The 27,706-nt window shown below is 52.8% G+C and overlaps 2 protein-coding genes across 4 annotated transcripts; one reads left to right on the top strand and one right to left on the bottom strand.

Moving 5' to 3' along the window:
• Positions 1-232: 232 nt before the first annotated feature.
• On the bottom strand, positions 233-13,648 carry PPDPF (pancreatic progenitor cell differentiation and proliferation factor). 3 transcript variants are annotated; one of them, XM_033074733.2, is made up of 5 exons: positions 13,240-13,648; positions 1,810-1,898; positions 1,091-1,165; positions 822-918; positions 233-618 (listed from the first exon to the last, which is right to left on the bottom strand). In XM_033074733.2, exons 2-5 carry the CDS (start codon positions 1,862-1,864, stop codon positions 507-509), a joined length of 339 nt encoding a protein of 112 aa, XP_032930624.1. In that variant the 5' UTR covers positions 1,865-1,898; positions 13,240-13,648; the 3' UTR covers positions 233-506. The 3 variants fall into 3 exon arrangements, with proteins under 3 accessions (XP_032930624.1, XP_032930623.1, XP_032930625.1); XM_033074732.1 differs by lacking the exon at positions 13,240-13,648 and adding an exon at positions 2,622-2,701; XM_033074734.2 differs by lacking the exon at positions 13,240-13,648 and adding an exon at positions 2,338-2,443.
• On the top strand, positions 11,282-26,004 carry EEF1A2 (eukaryotic translation elongation factor 1 alpha 2). The gene is made up of 8 exons (XM_033074731.2): positions 11,282-11,448; positions 12,900-13,121; positions 17,138-17,317; positions 18,326-18,622; positions 22,698-22,848; positions 24,393-24,649; positions 24,730-24,964; positions 25,655-26,004. Exons 2-8 carry the CDS (start codon positions 12,978-12,980, stop codon positions 25,780-25,782), a joined length of 1,392 nt encoding a protein of 463 aa, XP_032930622.1. The 5' UTR covers positions 11,282-11,448; positions 12,900-12,977; the 3' UTR covers positions 25,783-26,004.
• Positions 26,005-27,706: the final 1,702 nt, after the last annotated feature.

Below are 27,706 nucleotides of genomic sequence, written 5' to 3'. Positions count from 1 at the left end.
GCCAGCAGGGACAGGCTGAGTAGCCAAGTAAGGAGAGCAGAGGGTGAGGGAAGGTGTGTGCAACACCACCACAGCCAGGCAGATCCTGCTCATGTGCAAAACTCCCAGTGCCCAGTGAGTCAGGCTGGCACGTGGCCCCACCACATCCTGCTGCTGTGGTCAGGAGCTGTGCCCTGTCCTGGTCCAGCCTCACTCTGCTCCCTCTCCACAGACAAAAAAACAACAACCCACACCATTTTAAAAGGCTGCTCAAGTTTATTCGTTTCCATTGTACGGGTTGAAGGCAATAAAAAGGTGTTACCAAGTCTTGGAGAGGGCTTAGTTACACTGGGAGAGAGTAAAAAAGGCTGGAGTGGAATCGTCGGGGTGGCTGCAGTTTTCCATCAGACAGCAGCGCTGTTGCTTGGAGCAGCCTCTACTCTACAGGGCTGGGGCTGGGGCTGGGGATGGGGCTGGGGCTGGGGATGGGGCTGTGCCTGCCGGGTGGGAGCAGCCGCCGGCCCCGCTCACGCCGAGGGGCCCACGCTGGACTCGCTGGCGTGGCGCCTCCGTCCTGCGCCCGGGGCGGCCACCAGCCCACAGGCCATCGGTCCAGTGACTGCCCGCAGAGCTCCCAGGCTGCAGCACACAGCAGAGAGAGAGTCAGCCATCATGCCAACCCCAAAATGTGGCATTGCTGCTCTGTATTTGTTCCTGCAGCAAAAGCCCTGGGCGTGGATGTGGTCCCTCGGGTCGGAATGCACCCCGGGGGATGTAGCAGGGATCCCCAAGTGCCCTGGTTGCTGCACTGGTGCTCCCCCCTGTCACCTCAAAGCACTCACCTCTCCTGGGACTCTGCCACTGTTGTCATGGCTGGGTGAGTTGTCTTCCCAAAGAAGAAGCTGGCCCACCACTGGCCGGGGTCAGACTTGGGCAGATCTGAGGAACAGGGCATCACAGGGAGAGTCCAGGTCACTGCAACCTGGGCAGCCCCACGGCCACCCCAACCCATCCCACAGCAGAGGCTGGGGCACCTCCAGTGAGATTTCTCAGAGCAGAGTCCCCACGAGCCAGGACAGGTGACACTTGAGCCAGGACAGGTGACCCTTACCTGGGCCGTGGGGGATGACCTCCCCAGAGTACTCTGAGCTGCAGGAGCTGGTGCTGGAGGTGGAGCTCAGGCGCCCTGTGGAAAAATCCTGGCCATCAGAACCACTGCTGACCCATGGTTGTGCCAGAGAAGGAAAACACAGCCTTGGTGAAGCTGTGCCTGGTGATATGGCTCAGCCCCATCACTAACTCACTCCACTTGCCCAGTTTAGTGCCAGGCCAGTAAAAATCACTAGGAAGGGAACACTGGGAAGATTCCAGCTGCAGGGAACAGAAAAACACCTGAACACCTCTGCAGGAGAAAACCTGCAACCCCAAGGACAAAATTTGATGGCTTTGAGAGACCTCTGCAGATGACTTGAGGCCAAGAGGATGCAAATTCCTGTGTATAATCCATGTGCTTTTAGTACAACAGCTACAAGCCTGCTGCTTGTTTCATCTCGGGGGAATCCTTTAATTCCCTCTGGTTTAAGCAATCCATTAAACCAGGAACTCTCTCCCCAGTGGGGTACCAGGAGCAACCATCACCCAGAGGAGGCTGTGGGCAGCAGCAGGGACACTGATGGCTGACCCCTTTTCTCACCAAATGCTCACATGGGGCTGCAACTGAAAGCTCAGCTCCATCTGTGCTGCAGCCACATCCCCCCAGACCTGGCAGAGACCCCCAGGCTCCCCCCAGCCCCCAGCCCAGGCTCCCCCCAGCCCCCAGCCCGCCCTTACTTCTGCGATAGTTGTGCGTGGCCATGAGCGAGCCGCTGGATGGGATGGATGCCATGGTTCCTGATCTTGGTTCTTGTGCAGATCTAAACCTGGGAGCACAGAGGCAGCCGTCAGCACCCACCCTGACCCTCCCCTGCACCCCTGAAAGCTGCAGGGGTGCAAATGGAACCAGTGTGACCAAGGGAGAAACGGGACGTGCAGCCCTGCGCTGGGAACGGCTGGTGCTCACTGCACATGGATTAAACCCACAGAGCTATAAAAGCTACATGCAAAGCCAAAATAATTCCATCATTCACAACTGCCTGCCCAGAGCACAGCCCTTCCCGACCCCACCTCCCCGAGTGTTTTTCTTGCAGGAATCCAGCTCCCCTCCTTAGATCAACATCTGGAGTTACAAAATCCCAGGCGGGTGTTGCATAAGGAGCAAAGAAATGTTGAGCTGGGGTACACAGCGAGGGTGTTCCTGCGGGAAGTTCCAGCCCCAGCCAGTCCTCTGCAGCCTCCCCGTCACCCACAGCCGGGACAAACCTGCCAGCCCTTCACCTCTGATGTGCTTCAGCTCCAGTTCCGAACTGGAGAACTTCTTTCCCTCTTCCGGCTACAAAACACCATCCTGCCAGCAGCTGACTTCCTTATTCTGACCCCTTCAGACCAGTCTGACCCCTTATTCTCCAAAAAAAGCTCTAAAACCGCTCGGGGGGTCACACGCGCCAGCTGCCAACATCTGGCGGGCACCGAGCGCCATCCGCGACAATCGGGGCAGGGTCCGAGAGCGCAGCTCGGGGCCACCCCGATCCCTCCCCCCAGCGCACCTGGGCAGTGTGGGGGCTCCGGCGGGGTCCGGCGGGCCGGGCAGGGCAGGGCAGGGCAGGGGGTCCGGCCGGGGGCCGCCGATCGCTCGCACCGCACGGCCTGAGCCGCGGCGCTGCCCAGCGCGCCCCGCTCCGCGCTTTTATCGCTCCGGCAGCGCCAATGGCAGCGGGGGCGGGCACCGACACGCCCCTGGTGTTGTCGCGATTGTCGTGGGGGAGAGAGGGGACACCCCCACAACGCCCGGAAGGCGGAGAGACTGGGGTGAAAAAGCTCTGAGGTGGTTCAGCTCCGGTTCCGAACTGGAGAAGTTTCTTTTTCGAGCAATGTTGTGTTTAAAGTAAAGGTTAACACGGAAAGTAAATAAATATGGATTCGAAGGATTCTGAGCTGGCTGGGCTTTATCAGTTTTGGGAGAGAACACTTTATTTCAGAGGAAAAGCCGAAGTAAAGCTCACAACACAGACCAGCTCCTGGGTACCAGAGTAGTATCCTACCCGGGCATGCCCAGACACCCTGGAGAAGTTTCTTTCTCCTTTCGAGCCATTGCTGTGTTTAAAATGAGGGTAAACATGAAAAGCAAATAAATACGGATTCGAGGGATTCTGAGCTGGCTGGGTTTTATCAGTTCTGGAAGAGAACACTTTATTTAGAGGAAAAGCTTGCAGCAAGGTCAAAGTACACCCCACACCACAGCTCCTCTGTGTTTGAGTACCAGGACAGCATCTTATACAGGTGCTGCTCCATAAACCACTGGTTTTGTGGATGTGAGTCTGGGACAGCCAAGGCAGAGGAAGCAAATCTGTTTAAGAGGAACAGAAACTTCACAAAAATTTTCTTTCTATTTGGAATGGAAATGGGGTTGAGAACAAAACACTGGAAGAGACACCAGAGCCTTAAGGTATCTCCACAAGGCAGTTTGTACTCTGTACACCTAAACTGTTGCTCACTTTTCTCCCCTAAAATTCAGTAATGCTCCAGGGCAAAGCTTTGCAGCCCAGCATGCTGAGGATCTCAGTAAAACCTTGCAGTTCAGGTGCAGCTGAAAAGCAGGGAAAACATTTTTGGGGGGTGATGCTTTACCCATTTTAGGGACTGAAGGCAGAAGGGAGCCCACATCGCAGCCTGGGGTGGTACTGTCACAAACCCCCATGCAATGAGGTTCACTCCTCCCCACTCTGTGTTTTTCCCTATTAATCTGGAGTTATTTTTTAATCACCAAGATGAAGAACCAGTGCCAGGGGAGGCTGCCCTGGATTGCTCCAGGACACTGATCTCCCTGCAGAGCCCATGGGGCAGTAAAAGGGCTCCACACCCCCAGGGGTGTGTTTGTCTGTGGGGTATGACCACCCCAGCATGGGGACACTCCATGTGAGCCATGTCCCCAAGAAGGCCACCCTGACCACTGCTATGGACACTGCATGCACCTTCCCAGGACAGCAGCCAGCACAGTTTTCAGGGAAAGCCTTGGCACCACAGCTCTGTAAATAAATAGATTATTTCCAAAATTTACCCCAGAGGTTTAAGGGCCAACACAAGCACATGTGTGATCCAGCTGAGGACTGAGTTCCTCCAGTTGTGCCTCAGTTTCCCCACTGATAATACTGACTCAGCGCTTTCCAGGGAAGGATTTGGCTGAAGGTTGTGATGGACTTTGAATATACAAATTCCAACAGGCAGTTTAAACAGCCACGTGGTTGTTTTCATGCCCAGCACAAGGCTTTGTTTTTGTGCTGTGTGACTGCGTTTGATCATTGGTTTGATTTCAGGGTCCTCACACTCCCAGCCCATTTGCTCCCAGCCCTGCCTGGCTGCACAGCATGGAGATTTCCACAGGCTTGGGAGGGAATGATAGAAGGCTGAAAATTTAGTGCTTCAGACATGAAAAGTTACTTTTGTTTTAGAGTAGCCTGTGGTTCCTCTCTCAGGTTACTCCTCAGCTCCCTAGGGATGTATTCCTGCATCCTCCATCCCCCCAGTAACGCACAGAGCAATTAGAGTGTATTGATATAAAGATTATATTCTATAATGGATTATATTCTCCCTAGCAGGTACAGGCTGTGTACCCCAGTGAGTCTGAGCAGGCTAATTGCTTTAATTAATGACAGAGCAGAAATGAACAAACCTGCCGCAGCCCCTTTGTGCCATGACACCCCTTACACCCACATTTGGGGCTGCTTTTAAAGGATCACCTCATTAAGCAGATTACACTGGGGGTGTGATGCTGCACCCACAGCCATGAGGGCTGAACTGGGGCTTTGCTACTTCAGGGGGATTAATCTCCAGCAAATCGTGCCTTGTTCTGCTTTTCCTCTCAAAATCAATCCCATTTTACCTTAATGATGCAGCAGGAGCAGCATGGGTAGGACAGAGCAGGGCAGAGATTGATGGAGCAGCCAGTCTGGTTTCCCAGGACAAAGCCTGTTCATATCAGGTATGTGGAAAAGAGGAAGATCCATTTCATTTATATTGATCAAGAAATGGTACTTTTAAAGTGAACAGATGACAAGATTTGGATAGATTTTTCTCTTTGGTTTATTGGAGCCTCATTAGAGCCTCTAGGCTAGAGCCTGGGACTGCAACTCTCCAGTTTGCTTTTCAGCAAGGTTCCTGTGTTTGCCTTGTTGTTTTTTTTTTTTTTTTTAATCTGGCTTTTAGCTTCTGGCAACTGGCTTTTGTTATCAGCCATTTGTGTGGGCCGTTGAGGAAGGGCCTTTTGGGTAATTTTGAACTTGGCAGAAATTTCTGGAAGCCAGCAAAAGCTGCAGAGCTGAAGGAGCTGCTGCCTCTGGACTCCCCCAGTACCTGTGGGACAGCATCAGTGGTGTTTGGGTACCCCAATGGCTGTGCCATCCCAGTGGCTTCAGGGATTTGGTCAAGAAAACGTTGCCCAGCAGCCCCTTCCCCACCAGAGCATGCAGCAATTTTCTATTCTGGGTCAGAAAGCAGCACTTAGTCCTGGCACAGTGGAATCACAGGCTGGTTTGGGTTGGAAGGGACCTTAAAGCTCATCTCATTCCATCTCATTCCAGCACCTTTCACTAATCCAGAGGGCTCCAAGCCCTGTCCAACTTCACCTCGAACACATCCAGGGATGGGGCAGCACAGCCTCTGTGAGCAGCCTGTTCACCAACACAGCTGGAGCTCTCTGCAGGGCTGCAAAGCCCGGCCCTGCCCCACGGAGCCTTTTCCCTAATTCTCCCTCTCTTGAGGATTCCTGCTGCAGAGCAGGGAGCAGGCAGGACCTGTGTTCAGGCTCGTCCTTCCTTCCCCCTCCTCCCTCTCTCGCTCCTCCTCCTGCCCTGCCTTTTCCCGGCTCTGTCACTCATTGCCAGGTTTGGGATTAGGGCAGCGTCCGCCCAGCACAGGCAGCTGCTGCCACCTATGGATAATAAACACCCGAAATATTCAGCCCAGATGCCACATTAGGGCCACCTCTGGTCAGAGCCAGAGCAGCTGTGACACCAAGCCCATGCTCAGGTTGTGGCCTGCTAGAAATGCCTGGACATCTTCCACTTGTTATACAGGTTTAAATTAGAAAAGGGAATGTCCTGGAAAAGCAGAGAATCACTTTCCTTAAGCACAGTGCTTACCTGCCATCTGGAAATGGTGCTCTGCCTTTCTGGGGCACGTGCAGCAGTGACCCAAGTGCCACCTTGGCAGGAGAATAAACCGAAGCCAGATCAGGGCATGGGTCACTGTCCCCATGGTGATGGGAGCAGCACCTGCAGTCTGATTTCCCAGAGGGCACAGGGAATTGGCATCAGGACCCCCAGAATTCTGAGTCTGACCTAAAATACTCACATTGTGGAGAGGGTTAAACAGTCACAAACTGTCTGATTGTCTGTGGAAAAGGGATGTCTCCAGTTTGGAAAAGCCAGTGAAGAGAGATGACAGATGCTTGCTGTAATCCACAGGCTTTGTGGTGAACTTGGTTCCACAAGTTCCTCACATTTGGTTCCTCTGTTCATCCCTACAAACTGGAAAATCATCTTGCAGAAACCAGGAGCAGCCCTGTGCGGGATCCATGTCTGCAGAAAACTCCTGGACCAGCAACTCCTTTGTGGGATCAGGGGAGATGCCACTACCCATCACTACCACCACATGAAAACAAATTATTCACCAATATAAACCCTAGGGCTTTGGTGGGGGTTGGTTCAGCAAAAAATTTTCTCATTAAGTTCCCTGATCCTCTTTTCACTCTCTGGGTGCATCCAAAGCTTATGCTGTTATCCAGGTATCTCCTTTAACATTTCCACTAAATCCATCAGAAGCTGTGGGCAGCCAGGGCTCTTTTCACTCAGTGGCTGTGGTTTGATAGGAAAAGCCATCCCTGGGATTAATCAGGCTTTTCCTCACTGGGAGATGTGCACAGCTGCCAAAACAAACACATCAATCTGCTGGAGCTTGACACAGCACCACACATCTTTGCTGAAAACCCAGCATGGTCCAGGGGCAAGGCAGCATCCTGCAAACAGCACTAAACCACAGGGCAGAGGTGCCTCATCTCATTTGGGCTTGACCTAGATTGGGCTCTGCCCCATCCTCAGCTCAGGGGGAGATTTAAGGGATCAGCATCTCGCAGCCCCCACAGATGCTGCATCCAGGCGCCAGAAATGTCACAATGTCCCTGATGAGATGTGGATGAAATGGTGTTTGTCTCCTTCCCTGGTGCTAAAAGATATTTCAGGGCATGGAAATGTTCATCCTGGCTGCTTCCCAGATGGACAGCAGCTCAGGCTGAGCAGTTTTATCCTCTATATCCTCAACCTCATAACTCAGATATTTGGTGGGAAAGGCGTTCCTGGAAGAGCATCCCCTGGAGCCGTGTGCTACCACAGACACCCAGGATAAATGGGGACACTTTTCAAGGCTTTTAAGCACTGTCCCTCCAGCATTGCTACCTCAGATCACCTTGGACCCCCAGTGGCTGTGCCTAAACCCCACTGGGCAGGTCCCAGTGGTGTGAGCACCATGGTGGGTCCTGAGGAGCAGCCCAGCCTGCAGCAGGTACTCTGCTGTCCCATCAGGGATGACACCAGACTCCACCCCCAGCTGGCCAAGTGGCTGGAGGACTTGAATGTCTTGTTATCCCTTCCAAAGTTTATTTTTAAATCTCTAGCTCCAATTTAAAGGTATCAGCAGCATGTGCTGAGTGCAATGCCTCAAAATAGTCCCTTTCTCCTCCTTCCCCTGCCTTTCTGTCCCATAAATCCTGTCTTTGTTTCTCCTCTCCAGGTCTATAACATGAGCATGAGTTGAAAAACCTGCTCATGTTAAAGGAAATCTACTCCATCCCTGGAAGTGTTCAAGGCCAGTTTGATGAGGCTTTGAACAAACTGGTCTAGTGGCAAGTGGTCCTGCCTGAGATCCCTTCCAACCCAAACCAGAGTGGGATTCTGTAATCCTGGGATCTGTTCCTCTTTAGTGCCTTGAGCCAGGAGTGTTGGCATGTAAACACAGGGATCTGGAAAGTTTGACCTCAAAGCCAGCCCCAGGTAAACATGCTCTAGAAACCCCTGGGGTGTACAGAAGGGAATCCCACCCTGCTTTAACACCAGTTATTGGGGTTTGGCTGCAATGGCAATGCCTGTTCCAGGATTGCCATGGGATGCACGGTGTGTACACGAGCAGAGGATGGTCAGTGCCTTGGTGTCTCGAGCTTGTCCACTCCCAGCACATGGTAAATGCTCAAATATCAGGGTGCAAAACCTTGGCAAAGCCTCCAAAGCTGGTGTGGAAGGAGCTGAAAGCCTGAACATGGGAAGAAGGAAACCCAACAGCCTCCACTCTGTCCACAAACTGCGTTTTAGAGGACAACCACTGCCCTACCCACCTTGGATCTGCTTTTCCAGTGGCTCTTGCATGAGGCCAGGCTGCATTTCTTCCTTTCAAGGACTCTATTTCTTTGCATAGAAAGAAAATAGCAATTTACAGCAATGTCCAGCCCCAACTTCTCCCTTGTGAGACCAGAGCTTCTGGAGCAACATGCGTGCTGGCATTCCTTGTGGCTGCCATCTGCCCTGCCCAAACCCCCTCCTTCAGAGGAGACCTGCTGCATTTTATAACCACAAACACACAAGTGCTCAGTGAGCTGAACACCATCAGGCAGAAACACCCCCAGAGCCAGGCAAATCCAGGCAGGCAGCCTGGGGTGTTTGCATCCCAGATCCATACAAATCACTGGCACTGCGGATTATTCCCTCTCCCAGTCACACTGCGCAGGCCTCTTGGGGGAAAAAAATAAATTCCAGATGTTCTGTCTGGGCAAATGGAAATTTTAGCCTAGTTTAAAGCACCAAATCTCAACGCAGGAGCTGTGGGGCAGGATGGGGTGGAGGTGAGGATGATGAAAGGAGGAAGAAGTCCCTGCCTTGTTTGTGTGCAGCCTGCCCATCCCTTCCAGGGAAAGGGGGAGTTCAGTTTTCTTGAGTCACCCTAAATCATTTGGTGGTGGTTGATGGGGAGGGTGAACCAAACCTCAGTATTGTAGGGGAATTGTTTCAGCTGGATCTGGTGCCAGATGGAGGGAGACGAGGTGCTAAACTTCAGCCACCCTCGGATTTCTCTTGCTCTCTGTTATTTTACACGGCTGAACATTTAAGAGCAAATTTACAGTGTTTTTTGTGAGGCAAAATTGTTCCACTCAGGCATGGCATTGAGCTTGATGGTCCATGGGACCACATGTGTTCAGTGCAGTCCTTTGCCCCGGGTGCCAGGCAAACCTGGGCACACAGCTGTGGCTTTAAGCCTCTCGAGGCTGGGGTAAAGTGGCTTAAGGGAGCTGGGATTAGCCAGGTCTGACAGCCCTCTCTCCTGCTCAGGTCCTGCACTATTTATAGGCTGATGGGCAGTCAGGCTCTATTTCAGTGCAGCACAGGGCACTGCCCACTTCCCTTCTTCCTGGCTGGGAAAAGGGGTGGAAACTAAAATTCTTTTTACTGGAGAAGGAAGGGAGACAGGAGAGGCTCACCCCATGCTCACCTGGCAGAGGTGACCAGGATTTATTCCATCCCCATCTTCATTATTAAACTCAGCCATTGCCCTGCTGAGGGCAGTTCCCAGGCTGCCTCAACCCTGGGTAAAAAAAGGGCAAAGCACTAAAATATGGATAGGAAGAATAAGGGAGTTATAAACCTCTCCCTCCTCCACGTTATCAGACTTGCTGTCCACCTCCAGACCTGTGGTAAAGCTTCTACCCCTGCCCCAAAACAAGGCTGGGGTAATCTCTTTAAATCCTCTTAGAGCCTTCTCCTTGGAAGTTTCTTTTTATTTTTCCTGGCACTAAGTGTGTTTTATGTTGTGCAAGGAATGCTTCATAAAAACAAAAGATAGTTTTACTATCGTATTTCTAAGAAAATACCAGTGAGCTATAATATTCATTAAAGAAGGCCTCCCTTTAATAAAGCACTAATGAGAAGTTAGAGACGTTTTTATCCACATAAGGAGTAAGTTTTTAACCATTAGTCTAGGAAGGTAAGAGTATCTTCATAAGGATATCTAATTTAGCTGTTAAATTCACTGGAAGGATGCTCTGGGCCATAAAATTGTTCTGGGTTATTTCATAGCTTTATTCAAAATTAGCTCTTTTGGCCTATATTTGGCTTTGGGACATAGAAAATTTTGGATTTGCATTGGAAACTCACAGTTGGCACAGACATGAATATTCTGACCACTACATATTATCTTTTATGCAAAGAAAATGTCATTACATTACTGAAGTAGATTGCTTACAGTGTTCTTGTCCTCCTAGGACTTGAACCCCACTTCTCATTAAAAATGAGATGATGATGTTAAATCACAAATTCTTGATTATCCCCATACGTGTCGGAGGTGCAGAAATCTGTTTTGCTCTGTTTGCCCCTTGCTCCCGGGCTGATGAGTTCCCAGTGAGGCAGAGATGTGGGGCAGTGCCCTCAGGGCCTGCCCAGGGTGGTTTTTGTGCCCTGCAGGGACCTCTCTCCTGCCAGCCCCTGTGGGAGCACCCCCACAGGGGACACAGCAAGGCATGTGGCATTTGGTGGCCCCTTCCAAACCAGCCCTGTCCCAGGCTGCCACAGGGACCCCCACAAGTCCCTCTGGGCCAGCACTTCCATCATTTCCCCGTCTTCCAAAAAGACATCCCTCCATTTCTCGTCTCTCCATCTCCTCCATCCCTTCATCTCCCTCTCATGTCTTCATCTTCCATCTCTCCTGTTTCTCCATCTTTTATCCTCCCATCTTTGCCCCATCCCTCTATCTTCCATCCTGCTGTTTCCCTCTGATTTCAGTCTTGCATCTCTTTATCTTCCATCCCTCCATTTTGCACTCCTCCTCCATTTTCCCCATCCTTCCATCCTTCTGCCTCCAGTCTCCCCACCTCCCTCTCATTCCTTCATCTTCCATCTCTCCTGTCTCTCCACCTTTTATCCTTCCACCTTTTTCCCATCCCTCCATCTTCCATCTCACTATCTCCCTCTGACTTCACCCTTCCACCTTCCCATCTCTCCATCTCCCACCCCTCCATCTCCCCCCACCTCTCCATTTTCCCCATCCCTCCATCCTCTTCCTCCCATCCTTTCATCTCCCATCCTTACACATTCCCTCCCAGTCCCCCTCTCTCCCGCCTCTCCCTCCTCCTCCTCCTCCTCGTCGTCCTCCTCCTCCTCCCGTTCCCCCCGCGCCTCCTCCTCCTCCTCCTCCTCCTCCTCCCCCGCCCGGTACCGCATTGCCGTAGTGCGGGGGGGCCGCTGCATTGCGCTGCCGCCGTCGATAGGTGGGCCCCTCCCGCGGAGATAAAGCCGGCGGAGCCCAAGCCGGCAGCCTCTGGCCGCCCCGACCGCCGCCCCGGTAAGAGCTGCGGGACCCCGGCGGGATGGGGGGGACAGCGGCGATGGGAGGGGGTGTCCTGCCCCAGGGGCTGCGGGGATCGGTGATTCCCACCCGCCGTGTGTGGGTGCTGGCAGCCCCTGGGGTGGGGGGTACCCCGAGGAGGGAGAGGATGGGGCTGGACCATTCCTTCATCCCGCAGGTGCGTCTTCCCGCAGGTGGGAAATAACACGCGAAGAAGTGGGGCTTCAGGATGTGAAAATCCTTCTAAATGTTGTGCGTGAGGAGGAAAACCTGATAATCCCCCCAGCTCCCCCCTCCCCTCCCCCCACCCTGCCTTTGGGATCATAGAATCCTCGAATGATTTGGGTTGGAAGGACCTTAAAGATCGTCACGTTCCAACCCCCCTGCCATGGGCAGGGATGCCTTTAGCTCCTTGGGGAAGGAATAAAATTTAAAAATCCCCAATTCCCAAAGCGATCCTGCATCTCCCCCCGTGTGCCAGGGGTCTGCAGGGGACAGAGGGACCCGCACCCAGAACCGGGCATCTCAGCGGAGCCACAAAATGGCCAGATCGGGCTGGCTGGTTCAAGGGCAGGAGGGACGGGACAGCCGCCGCTCCTGCTGCCCAGGGAAGCTTCTGGCTGGGAATGTTATCACCCGCATGACTGAATCGCTATTAGAGCAGCAAACTCCTCCTGACCTCCTTTACTTCTATGGGCAGATTCGTGAAATTGGATTTTATTAGACGTCAGATTAAAGCTCCTAATTGTGCCCGGTTTGTGTGCAGCTGCAGAGCCATGGCAACGCCGGGAGATGCCAGGACAGCTCCCTGGCTATATCCGTTTGCGTTTTTAGCCTCCTCCCTCTGTTCCATCTAGTTTCACGGCAGCAAAATATAATAACCCCCCCAAGTGCAGGCTCAGAGGAGCCCTGGGCAGCCCCGCTGTTCGCAGCCCTGCTTGGGGGAGCAGGCGAGGGCTATTTTTGTCCACCCCATTTTGCAGACGCTCTGTTGTCACCTGGACTGTGCCCAGCTGGGGAGGGGTGAGGGCACCCTCGGCTCCTCCCAGGGCACCCACGACATGGAGGAGATGCCCTCGGGTTTGGAAAGAGCGAGAAGGCAGCGGGAAGGTTTTCCAGGGAGGAAGGGCACCTTCGCAGCATCCATGACGTAGCCCTGGGAAATGGGGGTCTCCGCGAGGGCGGTGGAGGGCAAGATGCCGAAAAACACGGCATCTCGCTGAGTCTTGGAGGCTGGACGTGGCAGCCCGAAATAGCCCGGCTGGTCTCCTCCGGGGGCAGGCTGGCTCTGACCCAGCGCGGACAGAGCTGCCAGACGGGCCGGGCACCTCCGGCTGCGTGCTCCAGCGGGAAGGTGGGGCGAGGGAAGGACAGCGTTTCCCGAAGGGCTGGGAGAGGGGCTGGCACAAGGGGGGCTCTTTCTGACACGCCTGGCTCTTCCCCCGCAGCCTCCCCCAAAAGGCAGCCGCGTTCCCACCGCCCTCCCCAGCGCCGCCCGCCCCGGCCAGCCCCGTTAGCCCAGCAGCATGGGGAAGGAGAAGACGCACATCAACATCGTGGTCATCGGGCATGTGGACTCTGGGAAATCCACCACCACCGGGCACCTCATCTACAAATGCGGGGGCATCGACAAACGGACCATTGAGAAATTTGAGAAGGAGGCTGCCGAGGTGAGGAGCCCGCCCCTCAGCTGCCCCCACCCCGCATTGCCGCCCGGGGATGCTCCGCGCTCATCCCCGCGAGCATCCCGCCACTATTCCCCTTCTGCTGCCGCTGCCCTTCTCTTACCTTCAATTTCTCCCTTTGTTCCCACCTATTTTTCTCCCTCTGCACCCCTGGGTCTTCCCGACTTCTCTGGCCTTGGGAAAATAGGCCATTTGGGCGCTCGCCACCCTCCGTTCCGGAGCTGGGGGACTCCCTGCTGCCGGCTGCTAATGAGGGCAGGGGCACGGCGAGGGCTGCACCATGGGCTAGGGAACCAGCAGGAATCACTGGGATTCTGGAAAAGCCACAAACCATTTCAAGGCATGAAATTCCTTCTAAATATGGTGCATGAGGGGGAAAACCTGATAATCCCTCGCTGCATAGGTCAGGGCTGCCTGAATTTCACTCTGAAGCATCAGTTTCCAGTGCCTGCTGGGGACAAGGTGCAGCATCAGCTGGACCATTCGTTTGATCCAATTGAAAAACCTCATTCCCATTTTCCTCAGGCAGGTGGTCTGGTGTGTAGTGAGAGTGGTACAGAAAACTGGCTGGAAATCTGAGCATTTGGGTTAAATTCTTTTGTTTGATCCTTGCAATAGTGGCATTTATAACGATTTTATCATGCATGCATTTAAAAGCTGTCACACAGCAATGCACCACCTGTAACATGGCAAACCCCAAGATTATAGAGGAAGAAACAGTCTTGGGAAGAAAAATGTCAGTTGGGAGTCCTGAGAAATTAATGATGGTAAATTCTAGAGAGGTGGGAACAGCCTGGCTGTGTTATCCATAGGGCAGCTCCTGTCACTCAGAAGATTGCTTGTCGTCATCGTTCTGGGAATGCAGATATCCCTTTTTTTTTTCTTTTCCTTTTTTTTTTTCTTATTTTCCTTTTTTTTTCTTTTCTTTTTTCTTTTCTTTTTTTTTCTCTGATCAAGAGCTCACATTTCATTGACCAAAAAAAAAAAATTACAGAGCAGCCATTTTTGATTTCACATTTTGCTGTCTGTCGTAACCTTTTTAATTTGCCGATAGCATCTGAGCTAAATCCCTTATTTTCCTGCCTCACTTTCAGCCTTTTTTTCTCATCCTTAAGCCAAAGAGCCTCATCCTTCATACAAAATGATTGCTGATATCCCTCCATAAAACCCCCCCCTCACCTATAAGATCAGATAAGGCATGATGAGGTTATCCCGATGCGATTGCAGTGATTTTCATTGAACAGACACTTTCACTGACTTGCCAGGATCTGCGGGCACCGGAGGCTGCTATTAATAGCCTATTGACTGAGCTTACAGACTCCATTTTCTGATGCAGGGCTGGGGAAGGGTTTGCTTCCATTAGGTGGCATTCACAGGAAATGGAGGCCTGCGCGCACCCAAAAGGCCAACAAAAAACCCCAGGGTCTGCTATTTTATTGAAGAGAAAAGAGCGAGGGTTTCTCCCTTTTTCCCTTTTGATTCAAGGGCAGAGGTAACAGAATCTCTGAAAGAAGAGTTGTTCTGTTTTTTAAAAAAAAATTAAATAATCAGTATTTGTGGCCTCCAAATAGAAAGCTGTCCCTCCGCTGGGGTTCGATCAGGGAAATTCAGGCTATTTCTGGCACTGAACAGGGAAGGTATTGTGCACAGCTAGATAATACCCTGGGTTTTTCAACACCAGCTCTGGGTAACTGAATACACCCTGTGAAAGGAGGGAAACTGTTTGCTAAATAAAGGATCTCATTTGTCTTCACGTTACGTGTGATGGCGAGCTCTGGGGGGGTCTGGCACGTGATGGGCAGCTGGATGTGTGTGTGGACATGGCTGGTGGCAAGAAGGGGCTGATTCCCACTCAGCTGCCGTGTGGTCTGCTCTGTGCCTCAGTTTCTCCATCCAGAAGGGATGGGGAAAGGCTGTGGGATGTGCTGCTGGTGGGGGAAAGGATGTGGGATGTGCTGCTGGTGGGGGAAAGGCTGTGGGATGTGCTGATTGACCTCCTGCCTGACAAGAGCCCATTACTAATGCAATGCACAAATGGACCATTCCCTGCCGTATCTCCATTTCCAGCAGTAAATGAGCACACTCTGATGACTCCTCCCTGTTCCCTGGAAGGGGGAGTGTGATGTGGGTGCTGGAAAGGGTTAACCTGGCCCCATCCCTGGCAGAGCTCAAGGCCAAGCTGGATGGAATTTGGAGCAACCTGATCTAGTAGAAGTTGCCCCTGTCCATGGCAGAGGGGGTGGAATGAGATGATTTTTGAGGTCTTTTCCAGCCCAAACCATTTTGTGATTCTAAAAACCTCCAAGCTCCTGCTCCACCCCCTTGCTAAATCCAGTGTCAGGAAGATGCTCAGGAGCAGAGACTTGATTCTGGATTTTTCCATCCCCGTGAGAGCTCACAGCTTCCCAGAGGAGACGGTGCATCACCTCCTTGACCTGGTATCTCCTCTGAGGAGGGGAAATCTTGCCCCTGGCTTTAGGATTTTGCCCATAATCCTCTGGAGCAAGCTGCAAAGTCATCGCAGCACTCAGCTGTTATGAAACAGGATGTCACCATTAATTCCTGGTGCTGGCTGGGAGCAGGGCTGGAGTGTGGGAGATGGAGCAGACCAGCCCCCGGGCATGGTGTGGGCAGGGCAGGTTTGGATGTGATGCTGTGCTCTCTTTCCTGGGGAGGCTCATCACTGGAGTGTGGGACCTGCTGTCAGGAAGTGCTTCCCTCTGACTGGTGATTGATAATGGGCCAGAAGAAACTGTGATTGCAGGGAATGGATGGATGGATGGGAGCAGGCTATCACAGCTCCGACCTTGCATAGCAATAGGAGACCATTAAATCATCTGCAAATGACCTAAATTCCTTTCTCTGCCTTAAAATCTGCTCTTATCTGAGGCCAAGAGCTGATGGCTGCAGCCCATTTGAACCCCTTGCTTTGGCCAGGCTCCCTGACTGCCCCACACACAGCAAGGGGGGGCTTGTCCTGCCCCATCTCCCCCTTGGTAGGATCCCAGCTCAGACTGGGAGCACAACCTCCACGCTGGGGAAATCCAGCTCTCCCTGGTGCAGTGGTGTCAAAGGGCTCCAGCCCAAAGGAGAAGGCCCTTTAGAAGTGCCACTGTGCTTTTACCAGGGAATTTGCTTTATCATGGGGCAGAAAGATTTACTGGAGCTAATCTCCCCCAGCGTGATTTCCTGCATTACATTGTTGGCTGAGATTTTGGCCATTTGGCAACGACAGTTGGTCTGGCTGCAGCTCACAGTAGCTTTTTCCTGTGAATTTGCACTCTCTGTGGCAAAAATCAATCACATTTCTTTTCTGCTCATAGCAACCATCTCTCATTTCATTTTCTTTTAACCCATTCCACCCCTGCCAGTTTTGTGCTCGCTCATGGAGCAATGCCCTTTCCCACTAATCAGCTGCCTCAGGTCTGAGTCATGGATTAAAATCACAGAATCAGAGAATCATTTAGATTGGAAAAGCCCTCTGAGGTCATCGAGTCCAACCAGCACTGCCAAGCCCACCACTAGACCACTATCCTTTATTTCCCTGTGAAACCATGGGAAACAAAATGAATCTCATAAACAGACATTTTTCAATAACTCCATTAGCATTAGGGAATGGGATAAGTATATAAATATCCTGTCAGAGACATTTAGTGTGGCAAGAAGCAACTTTCCAATTTTCTGCACAGGATTTCCAAGCAGCAGTGCAGGACCTTGGTGTTTCATTGAGGAGACCCAATGGGTTGCTGCCTCTCGGTCTGCCCACCCAGCCCCACTCACAAATTCACTTTGTGGCTTTTTTTCCAGCCTCTCCTGCATCCTGATGAGGAGCATGTTGAGAGCAATATCTCCTTTCACCTGTATTTATTAGTAAATAGCCACAGCTCTCACTGAATTTAGGGAATTTTACCTTTACATGTTTGACCTTGTGTGAGCTTGGGAAGTGCCCTGGAGGGTGGGAGCTTGGGTTTCTCACTCGTTCTTGCCTCTGTGTTGGCCAGATGGGGAAGGGGTCCTTCAAATACGCCTGGGTGCTGGACAAGCTGAAGGCTGAGCGTGAGCGTGGCATCACCATCGACATCTCGCTGTGGAAGTTTGAGACCACCAAGTACTACATCACCATCATCGACGCCCCTGGCCACAGGGACTTCATCAAGAACATGATCACTGGCACCTCCCAGGTGGGAGATGGGGCCCAGGGCATGGGGCTGCTGGAGGGGGGAGGTTGGGCTTGTTCACAGGCTCAGGGTCATGCAGGTGCTGTTAGAGTGCTTGTGGAGGTGGGAAGTTGAGAGAGGAGCTTTCAGCCGGGTCTACCCAAGGGACTGGGTGGCACCAGGAGCCCAGCACACCATGGTCCTGCACCTCCCTGGGTGTCTGGGAGAAAGGGTGGCTTTGGGCACAAAGAGGTGGTTTCTCCACCCCATTTCCACCCCCATGAGCAGTGGGATGAATGTGGCCTGCCTGGGAGCTGGGATGCTGTGAGCTACAGGCCTTTGTGTCTGGGCATCTCCACACTGTTCTAGCCTCAGTCAAATGAGATACACAATGAACTTCCAACAATCCACTAGGTTTTATTGGAGGAGGCTCCATGGGTTTTTCTCTTTAATTTTCCTCAAAACTGCTGTCTTTGTCTCACATTGTATTGCCAAACCCAATGGCCTGCCCTTCCTGAGTAGGGTGATTTCCCCTCATTGCACTGTGGGACATTCCTGAAGCTCCCTGTGACTGGTAGGTGCTGGGTGAACCCCTCTGAATGCCCAGTGAGATTTCCACTGAGGTGCCAGTTGGACTGGGCATGGCTTTCTGCCAGACCCAGGCAGCTTCTGCCGTGTGCTTTGGTACAAAAGTAATCTGGGGAACAGTTCCCATGGCTGGAGTCAAATCCATCATCCAGCAGGGGTTTTTTTTGCAAGACTTCAGCAGGGTTTTAAATAAAAAGTTGTCTGTAGATGATCATGATGAGGTCCTGGTCAGAGTCCTGCATCCAGGAGGGATCCACACTGGTTTCCCACCCACAATACAGACCCACGTGGGGTTGGCAAGTCTGAAACAGCACAGCTGGGTCAGTTTTAAGGCAGATCAGCAGCTTTGTGGGTCACAGCTGGCAGGGAGTCATCTGTGCCTCCCTCAGAGCCCTGAGGGGTGTCACCAGGGCCGTGCAGCAGTTCATTTGCTCTGTCCCCCAGGCTGACTGCGCTGTCCTGATCGTCGCCGCTGGCGTGGGTGAATTTGAAGCCGGCATCTCCAAGAACGGGCAGACCCGTGAGCACGCCCTGCTGGCTTACACCCTGGGGGTGAAGCAGCTCATCGTGGGCATCAACAAGATGGATTCCACAGAGCCGCCCTACAGTGAGAAACGCTACGACGAGATCGTCAAGGAGGTCAGCGCCTACATCAAGAAGATCGGCTACAACCCGGCCACAGTTCCCTTCGTGCCCATCTCGGGCTGGCATGGAGACAACATGCTGGAGCCCTCTCCCAATGTAAGTCTGCCTTGTTCACACTTTTTCCCCCCATGCTGAGGATCCTGACCTGGGCTGAAGATGAACTCGGTGCTCTGCAAACATTTCCTGCACCCGTTGAGCTGGCAGCAGAGATGATGTGTGATGGAGCTCTGCTTGGCCCTGGGCAGGATGAATGGGATCAGTGTTCATGGGGGCCATGCCCAGGCCAGCCACCCCAGCACTAAACATGACTATCTTCAGGGATGATCTGTCTGGCTTTGCTTCTGGGCCAGGATTTGAAGTTTTTGCCTTGTCAGAGCTGATGGTGACATTAGAGCAGCAGGAGCAGTGTGTGTGTTTTTAGGGCATTGTTTTCTGGGGAGAATAGCACAACCTGGGGTCAGGCTGGGAGCAGTTCCCACAATGCAACCCTTGTGCTGGGTCTCAGGTGTCCTTTCCCATCGATGCTCTGTGTCACTGTGGTGGCCAAACCTCCACTTCCAGTGCTGGGATCTCACTCCTAAAGGTGATGTTTTCACGTTTTCTTCAGGAAGTACCAGGTTTCCCATGCTAAAATCAGTTTCTTAGAGCATCCATTTGAGGCTGCTCCTTTTCCAGTTGGTTTTTAGGTTTTTATTCCCTCTGTGATGGGGATGGTGAGGAATCAAAGGCAGGGTGCTCTGGGTGGGCCCGTGCCATCCTTTCACAAGGAAGAACTTAAGAAGGATGAAGGTTTTTGGCTGCCCAAAACACTTGTTATTCTGACACTGGTTTTGTTGGAGGAAAAGCTACCTCAGGGTTAGTCTTTTAAAAAATCATGGGCTGGAAAGTTCTGGCTAGAGGAAGGTCCCTGCTCTCCTGGTGACATCTGTGTGACCTTGAGCAAGCTGCTCAGACCAGACACCCCAGGAATCTCTTGTGAAACCAATGGGAAATTTGATGCTTAGGGGGACTTCAGGACATCACCTGTGGATTAGGGCAGGGCTCTGTGATAGGAGAGGCAATCCATGAGTTCAGCAGCAACAGGAGGAGGTCAGGGATCACAGCCTGAGGGAGTGCTGCAATGCAAACTCACACAAAGCTCCTGCCCTGCACAGCTCACTTGGGATGGCTTGGAAGGAAGGAATTATTGGGTGCTTTGGGAGATTCCTGTTCCCTGAGGAGCAGAGCTGGGATAAAGGTCAGTCATGGCCATGCCAAACCCAGCCCCATGGTTCCTGGGTGCCTCAGATCAGGCAGGCTCCAAATGTCAGCAGCTGCTGGGCTGGGAAGATGATCCTGAACAATCCTCCTATAAATAGGCAGCAGAGGGGAGGCACGGGGCAGGAGGGGCTCTGTGCTCCCCTTCCTCCAGAGGGGTCTCAGGGCAGGTTCTCAGTGTGATGGGCTGCCTGGGAGAAGGCAGGGGGTGAAACAACTCTCTCCTTTGTCCTGAGGAGGCAACTGGCTCCTGACTTCTGCCTGAGCTAGGGAAGAAAACCTGGCCTGGTCTGGAACAGATGAGCTCTGCTGGACAGGGTTGAGGGACAGACTCCTCCTCCTCATATTGCACCACCTCTGGGAAAGCTTAAGCAAGAACTGGTGTAGATGTCTCTTCTCTCTTTCCTCGCCTGAAAAAGCTCTGATTATTTTACTTGTAATTTCTGGACAGGTTTCACTGAAGCACAAGGCAGTCAAGTGACTTGTCTGTCTGTCAGGGGACTTATCAGAAAGTGGGGATTAGAGCCATGATGTCCCTGCAGCTCCTGTTGCCTCTGAGCAAGGGGGGTGTGGTGGTGCATCAGCCTGGAACTGGCTCTGTGTGGGAGACTCCAGCCCACATCCCTGTTGCACAGAATCCCAGGGCCAACTGCAAAAAAATGACAGCTGGGATGGGCTTCCATCAAAGTTTGGCATTTGAGAGCTTTTTGGGAAGTGGGGTGTTCTGTGAAGCAGCTTTGTGATGCTCCAGCTGGCAGAACGGGGTGATTCCATGTTGTTTGGGAGACTTTCACCCCATGGGATGCTGCAACCCAAACACTCCCAGTCTCTGGGGCCAGGACATGTGGTTGCCTGGGACTGCAGCCTCAACACTGGGGTGTGAGCTGAGGTGCTCATGGGCTGGGCAAAATCAGGGAAAGGTGACTGCTCTGTAAAATAATCTTTCTGTGAAAAAGAGCTGGAGCTGTTATTTTGGGGAGCTGGAACTTGTCTGTCTCCAGGATTTGGTCAGATCCTGCTTTTGCCACAGGAGTGGTGGAGTAGGAATTGCTCTTTGAGGAGCAGATTTGGGGAACACATGACAGAAGTTTTATTTGGGTGGCCACAGGAGGCAGCACAAGCCAGGTTTTGCAGACACTTTTCACCCTGAGGCCATGCTGAGGTTTTGCAGAGATTTGTTCCCTGAAGTTGTCTAAATTCATCTTTACCTGATTCTTGGCATGTCAGAAGTCCCCAGGAGAGAGGGCTGGTGCCAGGTGACAGCCAGGTGCCATGGGCAGAGGTTGTTATTTTCCTGTGTGCCAGAACTGTGTGGGGCAGGGGACAGGAGCTGTGGGCACTTGGTGGCCGTCATCCTCGAGAGCAGAGCCTGTGGGCAGGTGGCCACCAGGCAGCTGCTGGCACAGGTCCCTGCCTGCCATTTGGGCCATGTGACAGCAGGATGGGGGGAGGTCTGAGTCATCCTGCACATCACACGAGGCTCCCTCACTGCCTGCATGCAGTTTTCATTTTGCCAAGCTGTTGCCTGGCTCTGGGTCTGGGTGCACGGTGAGAGCTGCAGTGCCCTGGGAAGAACCCACTGCAAAAGTGTCCCCAGGTCCCTCCTGCCACTGCCACCAAGAAAGACAAGTGGTGACCCTGTGAAGGGGGCTGGCCTGAATGCTTTGGATGCAAGCTGAGTTCCGTGGCTGCATCCTGTCTTTCCCTCTCTCCTTGCCAAAGCTGGTGCAGATTGATGGATAGGAAACCAGCCTTGGCATAGGCACATCCTGCATCCTGCAGGCATGGCTGTGAAGCTGGGGGCATTTGGGGGCCTTGCTTCACCCCAGCCCCCCATGCCCACTGCACTGTGCCACTGGTGTTGGTGCTAAGGGGAAAAAAACCACATCCATCAAGTGTGTGATGGATTTGGGACAAAGAAGAAGCATTTGACATTAGAATGGGAAATACTGTCTAAGCCTCTCTATGCAGAGGGAGGGGAATGGCCTGGCAGACTGTGATCTCTGCTTGTTGTATTAGGGTTGTCTCAGACACAGGATTAATTTTTTTCCTACCAGCAAACTCCAGGTGTTGCTACAACATCCAGATGTACAGCATCATCCCAATAAAGCACTGCAGTTCCCTGCATTTAACCATGGTACCTGCATTTCCACCCCTGTCTGCCTCTTTTCTGGGCAATTTTTAATTTCAAAACCCACCTTAGGGGTAGGAGAAGGGAACATCTGTGAAAAGCAATCCTGTCTCTTGGCAGCTGGGGTTCCAGCACCCTCCCAAGCCAGGGTTTAGAATCCAGACCCTGGAGGGATGATAGCAGGAGAGAATGGGCAGAGACATCTTTCTGGGTCTTGCCTTGGACAATCTTGGACCCCAGGACTGAAGGCTGAGCACTTTGTAGCTGGGACTTGGCTGCAAACCCTGTGGTCCCTGTACTGAAGGCAGCATTCCTGGAGGGTGGGATCCAGGCAGCAGGTGCAGTGCCCACGAGTGGTGTTGGAAGTGGGGACTGTAAGTTTGCTGCTTTAAGCACTCCCATTCTTTTTCTCCTGCTAATGGATATCTTGCTCATTTCTAGAAGAGAGAGAGGGAGATTGAGCAAAGAGGAGCAGATAAACCTGCAGGGATGGTGGAGTGGAAGGAGCTCCCCACCCCCCTGATAAAGCCAGGACATGGCAGGACTGTGTGATGTCCCTGTCCTGCTGGGACATCTCCCTGGATTTACCTCTGGGTGCTGAGGACAGGCACATCAGTGCACATTGGAAGTGTTCAAGGCCAGGTTGGATGGGCTTTGGAGCAATCTGGTCTCGTGGAAGTATTCCTGCCCATGGCAGAGGGGTGGGACACGATGTTCTTTAAGGTCCCAACCATCCCAAAGCATCTTGTGATTGTATGGCTCTCTGCTGCTGCTCTCTTGCAGATGCCTTGGTTCAAAGGCTGGAAGGTGGAGCGCAAAGAGGGCAACGCCAGTGGGGTGTCCCTGTTGGAGGCCCTGGACACCATCCTGCCCCCGACCCGCCCCACAGACAAACCCCTGCGCCTGCCCCTCCAGGATGTCTACAAGATTGGAGGTGAGCTTTGCCACTCCTCTGCCTTAACTGGAGTCTTCATTCCACAGAAATTTGGGAATGACATTTCCAGGTGTTGGGAAACTGAAGAGATTTGACTCTTCAAACCAGAGATAATGTTGGAGGAAAGGGTGGTAGCTCCTGGGCAGAGAGAGATTTGGTGACTGCTTCCATTCCTTCCCCACTCTCTGTCCCTCTCTACTTGAGAATTAGATAGAGGGAAAGCTACCTACTTCCTCCCTGCCTGATTGCCCTTAACCACAGATTTCTCTGAAATACAGATTTTTATTGAACTTTCAAAGTAGTGTTGGGAATTGCAATATCTTCCTAGCAATACCTGTCCTGGTGGACATGCCCAAAGGTGCCCAGGGACCAGGGAGGAGCAGCAGGTTTGTGAACTCTCCCCAGGGAACACATGATGCCAAAATGGCTGCAGATTTGTGTGTCCCAGAGGTCATGGTTGGCCAGGCAAGTTGGAGGCAGCAAAAAACATTCTGTGACCCAGATGAGAGACAAGACCAGCAGGGAGGGCACTGAAGCTGGTGCATGGCAGCTTGGCTGTGACCTGCCCGAGCTTCCCAAATGCTGGTGTCCATCATCAGCACCTCCTCCTGCTGAGCTGTGCCAGCCATGCAGGGAGTGCTGTGGCTGACACGTGTCCCCTTGCCTCTGGAGAGGTGATGGGGACACTTTGCTCAGCTATAAATACCCCGTGAGCTCTCTGACCTGCTGGCATAAGTGGACAGCACTGCTGACTCCCTGGCTGCTGGATCAGGCAGGCACAGCCTTTTCCAGCCCTTTCCCACCCTTTTCCAAGGACACATGCACTGCAGGGATTGAACATGGGATTTAGCTGGGTTTTCAATGCTGGCTGCTGTTGTTTGCAGTGCAGATGAAAGGTGGTGAGCAGGTCTGTGTCCTCCCCTAGCTCAACTGGGGTGAAGTGATCTGGTTTTACTGGGGAGCAAGTCCTGGGGAGGAGAGACACTGTGGGAAGAGGAGAGATGGAGAGCAGGGTGGTTGTGGAGGACCAGATGGGTCCAGCCAGCCTCTTCAATCTCTTTTCAGTGCTGTTTCTCTCAATCATTCTTCACCTGCCTCCAAAGGGGAATTTTCCCAAAGTGTCCTGGTGACACAGGGTGTGAAAGATCCCAACCATTAAATGGGCCACCCTCATTCTCTGTCACAGCTGGTGGTGTGGCCATCAGGGATGTGTTATGGCACACATGCTGGGATGTCCCAGTCCTGCATGCAGGAGATGCCACAGCTGGTCCAGGAGAAGAACTTTTGGGGCATGCAGAGTGCTCAGGACTTTCTGATTATGGGTTGCTTCATTTTTACAAAACATTGGGTAGGAAGGATGGGCTCATATTGATTTTCAAGGTTCTGATGTTGATCTGCTCAAAACTTGGGGGTTTTGGTCAAGGAGCAAGCATGTTCTTTGGTGACAACCACTGGGGAAATCTTGCTTTTGCTGAACCCAGGTTCTGGCCCAGGGCCATACCAAGCAGATTGAACTTTGCTGCACTCTGTCCTTGTCTCCACAGGGATTGGCACAGTCCCCGTGGGCCGAGTGGAGACCGGAATCCTGCGGCCCGGCATGGTGGTCACCTTTGCCCCTGTGAACATCACCACTGAGGTGAAATCCGTGGAGATGCACCACGAGGCCCTGAGCGAGGCTCTGCCTGGCGACAACGTGGGCTTCAACGTGAAGAACGTGTCTGTGAAGGACATCCGCCGCGGGAACGTCTGCGGGGACAGCAAGTCCGACCCGCCGCAGGAGGCGGCGCAGTTCACGTCTCAGGTGAGCAGGGCTCGCTGCCACCACCACACCTGGTTTGCCAGCAGCTCCCAGCCTTGCCATGACACTGCTCTGTCCCCCAGGTGATCATCCTGAACCATCCTGGCCAGATCAGTGCTGGCTACTCGCCCGTCATCGACTGCCACACCGCACATATCGCCTGCAAGTTCGCCGAGCTGAAGGAGAAGATCGACCGGCGCTCCGGCAAGAAGCTGGAGGACAACCCCAAGTCCCTGAAGTCGGGTGATGCAGCCATCGTGGAGATGATCCCTGGCAAGCCCATGTGTGTGGAGAGCTTCTCCCAGTACCCACCCCTTGGTAAGGGAATGGCTCTTTGGAGGTCTGCTGTGGAGGGGCTGGAGGGCTCTGTGGGTGCAGAGCTCACACCAGCCGTGCTGAGCTTCTCCCAGCGGGATGGGGAGGGAGCTGAGGATATTTTTTGCTTCCCCATGTGCTGCCAAGATGGGTTTCCAAAAGCTGGGTTTCCCTTCTGGGAGCAACAACACCTTTCCTTTATGGTTACTAATCCATGATAGTTTCTGAACACAGAAACTTTTTCCAGTTTCCTCCTCTCTGCCCTAAAACAAGGTCAGGAGAAGAAAGAGGGAAGTTTGTTCAGTGGAGGCCACCTTTTAATGCAGGGAAGTGCCATGCTAGAGAGCTAGGATGGTTTGGATTGGAAGGAGCTTGTTCCACCCCCTGCCATGGCAGATACACCTTCCACTATGCCAGGCTGGTGTTGCACATCTGGAAGCTTTGGTAGTGCTGGGAGCACACAGGGAAGAGATGGGTTTTAAGTTAAAAAAGCAGTAATTAAAATAGAGGGGAGCATCAGGACTAGCAAGGGTTGATAGCTCAGGGCTTGTCCCTGCAGGAGCTTGCTCCAAGGGCAGGGATAATGCATGGCACACATGGCACCATGAGTGGGGGGTGTAGATCCCACCACCACCCTCCCAGAAGAGCTCAGCCCCCCGTCCCACTGGCATTGCCCCTCTCCCTGTCCCTCAGGCCGCTTCGCTGTCCGTGACATGCGGCAGACCGTGGCCGTGGGCGTCATCAAGAACGTGGAGAAGAAGAGTGGTGGGGCTGGGAAAGTCACCAAGTCTGCCCAGAAGGCCCAGAAGGCTGGCAAATGAATCGTGGGCTCCCAGTGCATCGCGCAGAAACCATCCCTGACACCAGGACGCTGCCACCGTCTCCCCCGGGCGCACGTGTGCACATCAGCTTGTAAGAGTTTATATGTCAACGACTGGATGCTCACCATTAAGGTCCAGTGGAAATTCTTTAAAAGGAAAAGCATGTTCCAGCGTTTGTGAGGCTTCATGTTAATTTTACCAATAAAACTGGTACAACATCCACCATGGAAAAAAAAAAACCAAACCAAAACCAGACAAATCCCCCCATCCCAAAAAAAACCAAAACAAACCAACCAACCCAAAAGGTGTGGAGCTGTGTGTGTGTGTGTCTGTTACTGAGAGGGGCTGGGCTGGCTGTGGGTTGTGTAGTCTCACTCAGAGTAGATGGTGGGGATGGGCACAGGAGGGCCTGGGATGGAAATAAAGAGGGAGGAGGATGGGAGCCCAGATTCAGGGTGTCAACCAGCACTCAGCCCTTCCCCAGCTTGCACCCCTTGACCTGGGTGACTTCCACACCCTAAAGCAGTGACAGCTCTCACAGCAGCTTTGAGGCTCTCCTTAACCAGCTCAAGCCTCTAAAATAATTTTCCAGGGTCTTTATTATTTTTTTTTAATACAAAATAGGCTTAAATTCAGCTCCTACATGAGAGAAAGGCAAATAGGGCACCTCATGTCTCCTGTAATGGTGAGCAGCACCACTCTGGGCCTTTGTCATTCCCCATCATTTTGGGAGCAGTGATTGGCACTGCCTGCTTTCCCCACACACTGCCCTTTCCCCAGCCCTTTCCAAACAACACAACAGGAACATTTCCTCCTGACTGAAGCCCAGATCTCACAAGAAGCCCCAAAACTCATGGTGTCCACCCAGAGCAGTGTTTTGTCTCCCATCACAACCTTGCAGCCCCAGGCAAGGTGTGCAGCTCTCCCAGCTCTCCCAGTGCAGCTGTCCCAGTCCCAAGGGTTGCTGAGTGGTTGGCATTGTCCAAAACACGACAGGAGCAGTGAGGGGGACTGAGTGGGAGCAGGAGTGTGAGGAGGAGCAGTAGGTGGCACAACGGGGCAGGGAGAAGGAGGGAGGCGGTGTGAGAGTTGTGCTTCCATCACATCATTCCAGGGATCTTTCCAAGGGACATTTCCTCCCTGAAGGAGGCATCAGCAGCGTGCTGGGGCATCCTGAGCCTGTCTGTGCCCATGACTCGGCTTTCAGGAGGAGACAGTGCTGGGAGCACATGGCCCTGCACGTCTCTGTGAAGGGCAGCATCCCCAGAGAGCTCCAGAGGCACAAGCATTGTCATTACTGTTTGTGTCACAAGCCCTTAATGATCCTAATTAACATCTGATGCTCTGCAGTGCCGAGTGTCCCCAGGCAGAGCCTCAAGGAGCTGGCAGGCAGCTGAATTACAGAGAGTTCTGCACAATCTCACCCTGCCTGCTCCCCCAAAACTCTCCCCATCCCATATTGGTATCTGGCAGCCCACAGACACGGACTGGCTCCCTGGGCCCTCCCCAAAACTGCACACAGGCCAGCAAGGCTCCTCACCCCTCTCCACAGCCCACATCAACCACCCTCAACTGTAGAAATCAATTTGATCCCCAAGGTCTTGGCAGTATCTGGGCTCTCTGAAGTGCCGTGTCCTCGCCTCAAATTGGAAGGGGCTGTGGGGATCCCTGCAGGCACAGCACAGCCATGGGAGAAGGCTCTTTTCCCACTGATAGTTTAATCTCATCTTCCAGCTCCTCCTGCATTTCCCAGCTCCTGAGGCATGTTTTCCCTGAGACAGCTTGTGCCTCTTCCTGGGTATTTCCAAGCAGGAGAACATCCTCATGTGCATGATCTTCCTGCACCCTAAAAGCAGCAGCAACAGGAGCTCCTGTGGGAATATCCCTCCCATTGCTCAGGAACCTCCAGCTCCCTGTGCCCCAT

The sequence above is a fragment of the Catharus ustulatus genome, chromosome 17 (assembly GCF_009819885.2).
Source record: "Catharus ustulatus isolate bCatUst1 chromosome 17, bCatUst1.pri.v2, whole genome shotgun sequence".
In the NCBI taxonomy this organism is placed as follows: Eukaryota; Metazoa; Chordata; class Aves; order Passeriformes; family Turdidae; genus Catharus; species Catharus ustulatus.
The sequence above is the reverse complement of the archived record's forward strand: the minus strand, read 5'-3'. Positions and strand labels throughout refer to the sequence as shown.

Bases quoted from the DNA above. Each gene is read 5' to 3' on its own strand.
- EEF1A2 (XM_033074731.2), top strand. From the start codon at position 12,978: ATGGGGAAGGAGAAGACGCACATCAACATCGTGGTCATCGGGCATGTG. The intron at 13,122-17,137 runs GTGAGGAGCCCG...TGTGTTGGCCAG, and splicing joins TTGAGAAGGAGGCTGCCGAG to ATGGGGAAGGGGTCCTTCAA. The intron at 18,623-22,697 runs GTAAGTCTGCCT...GCTCTCTTGCAG, and splicing joins TGCTGGAGCCCTCTCCCAAT to ATGCCTTGGTTCAAAGGCTG.
- PPDPF (XM_033074733.2), bottom strand. From the start codon at position 1,864: ATGGCATCCATCCCATCCAGCGGCTCGCTCATGGCCACGCACAACTAT. The intron at 1,166-1,809 runs GTAAGGGCGGGC...ATTTTTCCACAG, and splicing joins CACGCACAACTATCGCAGAA to GGCGCCTGAGCTCCACCTCC. The intron at 619-821 runs GTGAGTGCTTTG...TGTGTGCTGCAG, and splicing joins GTGGCAGAGTCCCAGGAGAG to CCTGGGAGCTCTGCGGGCAG.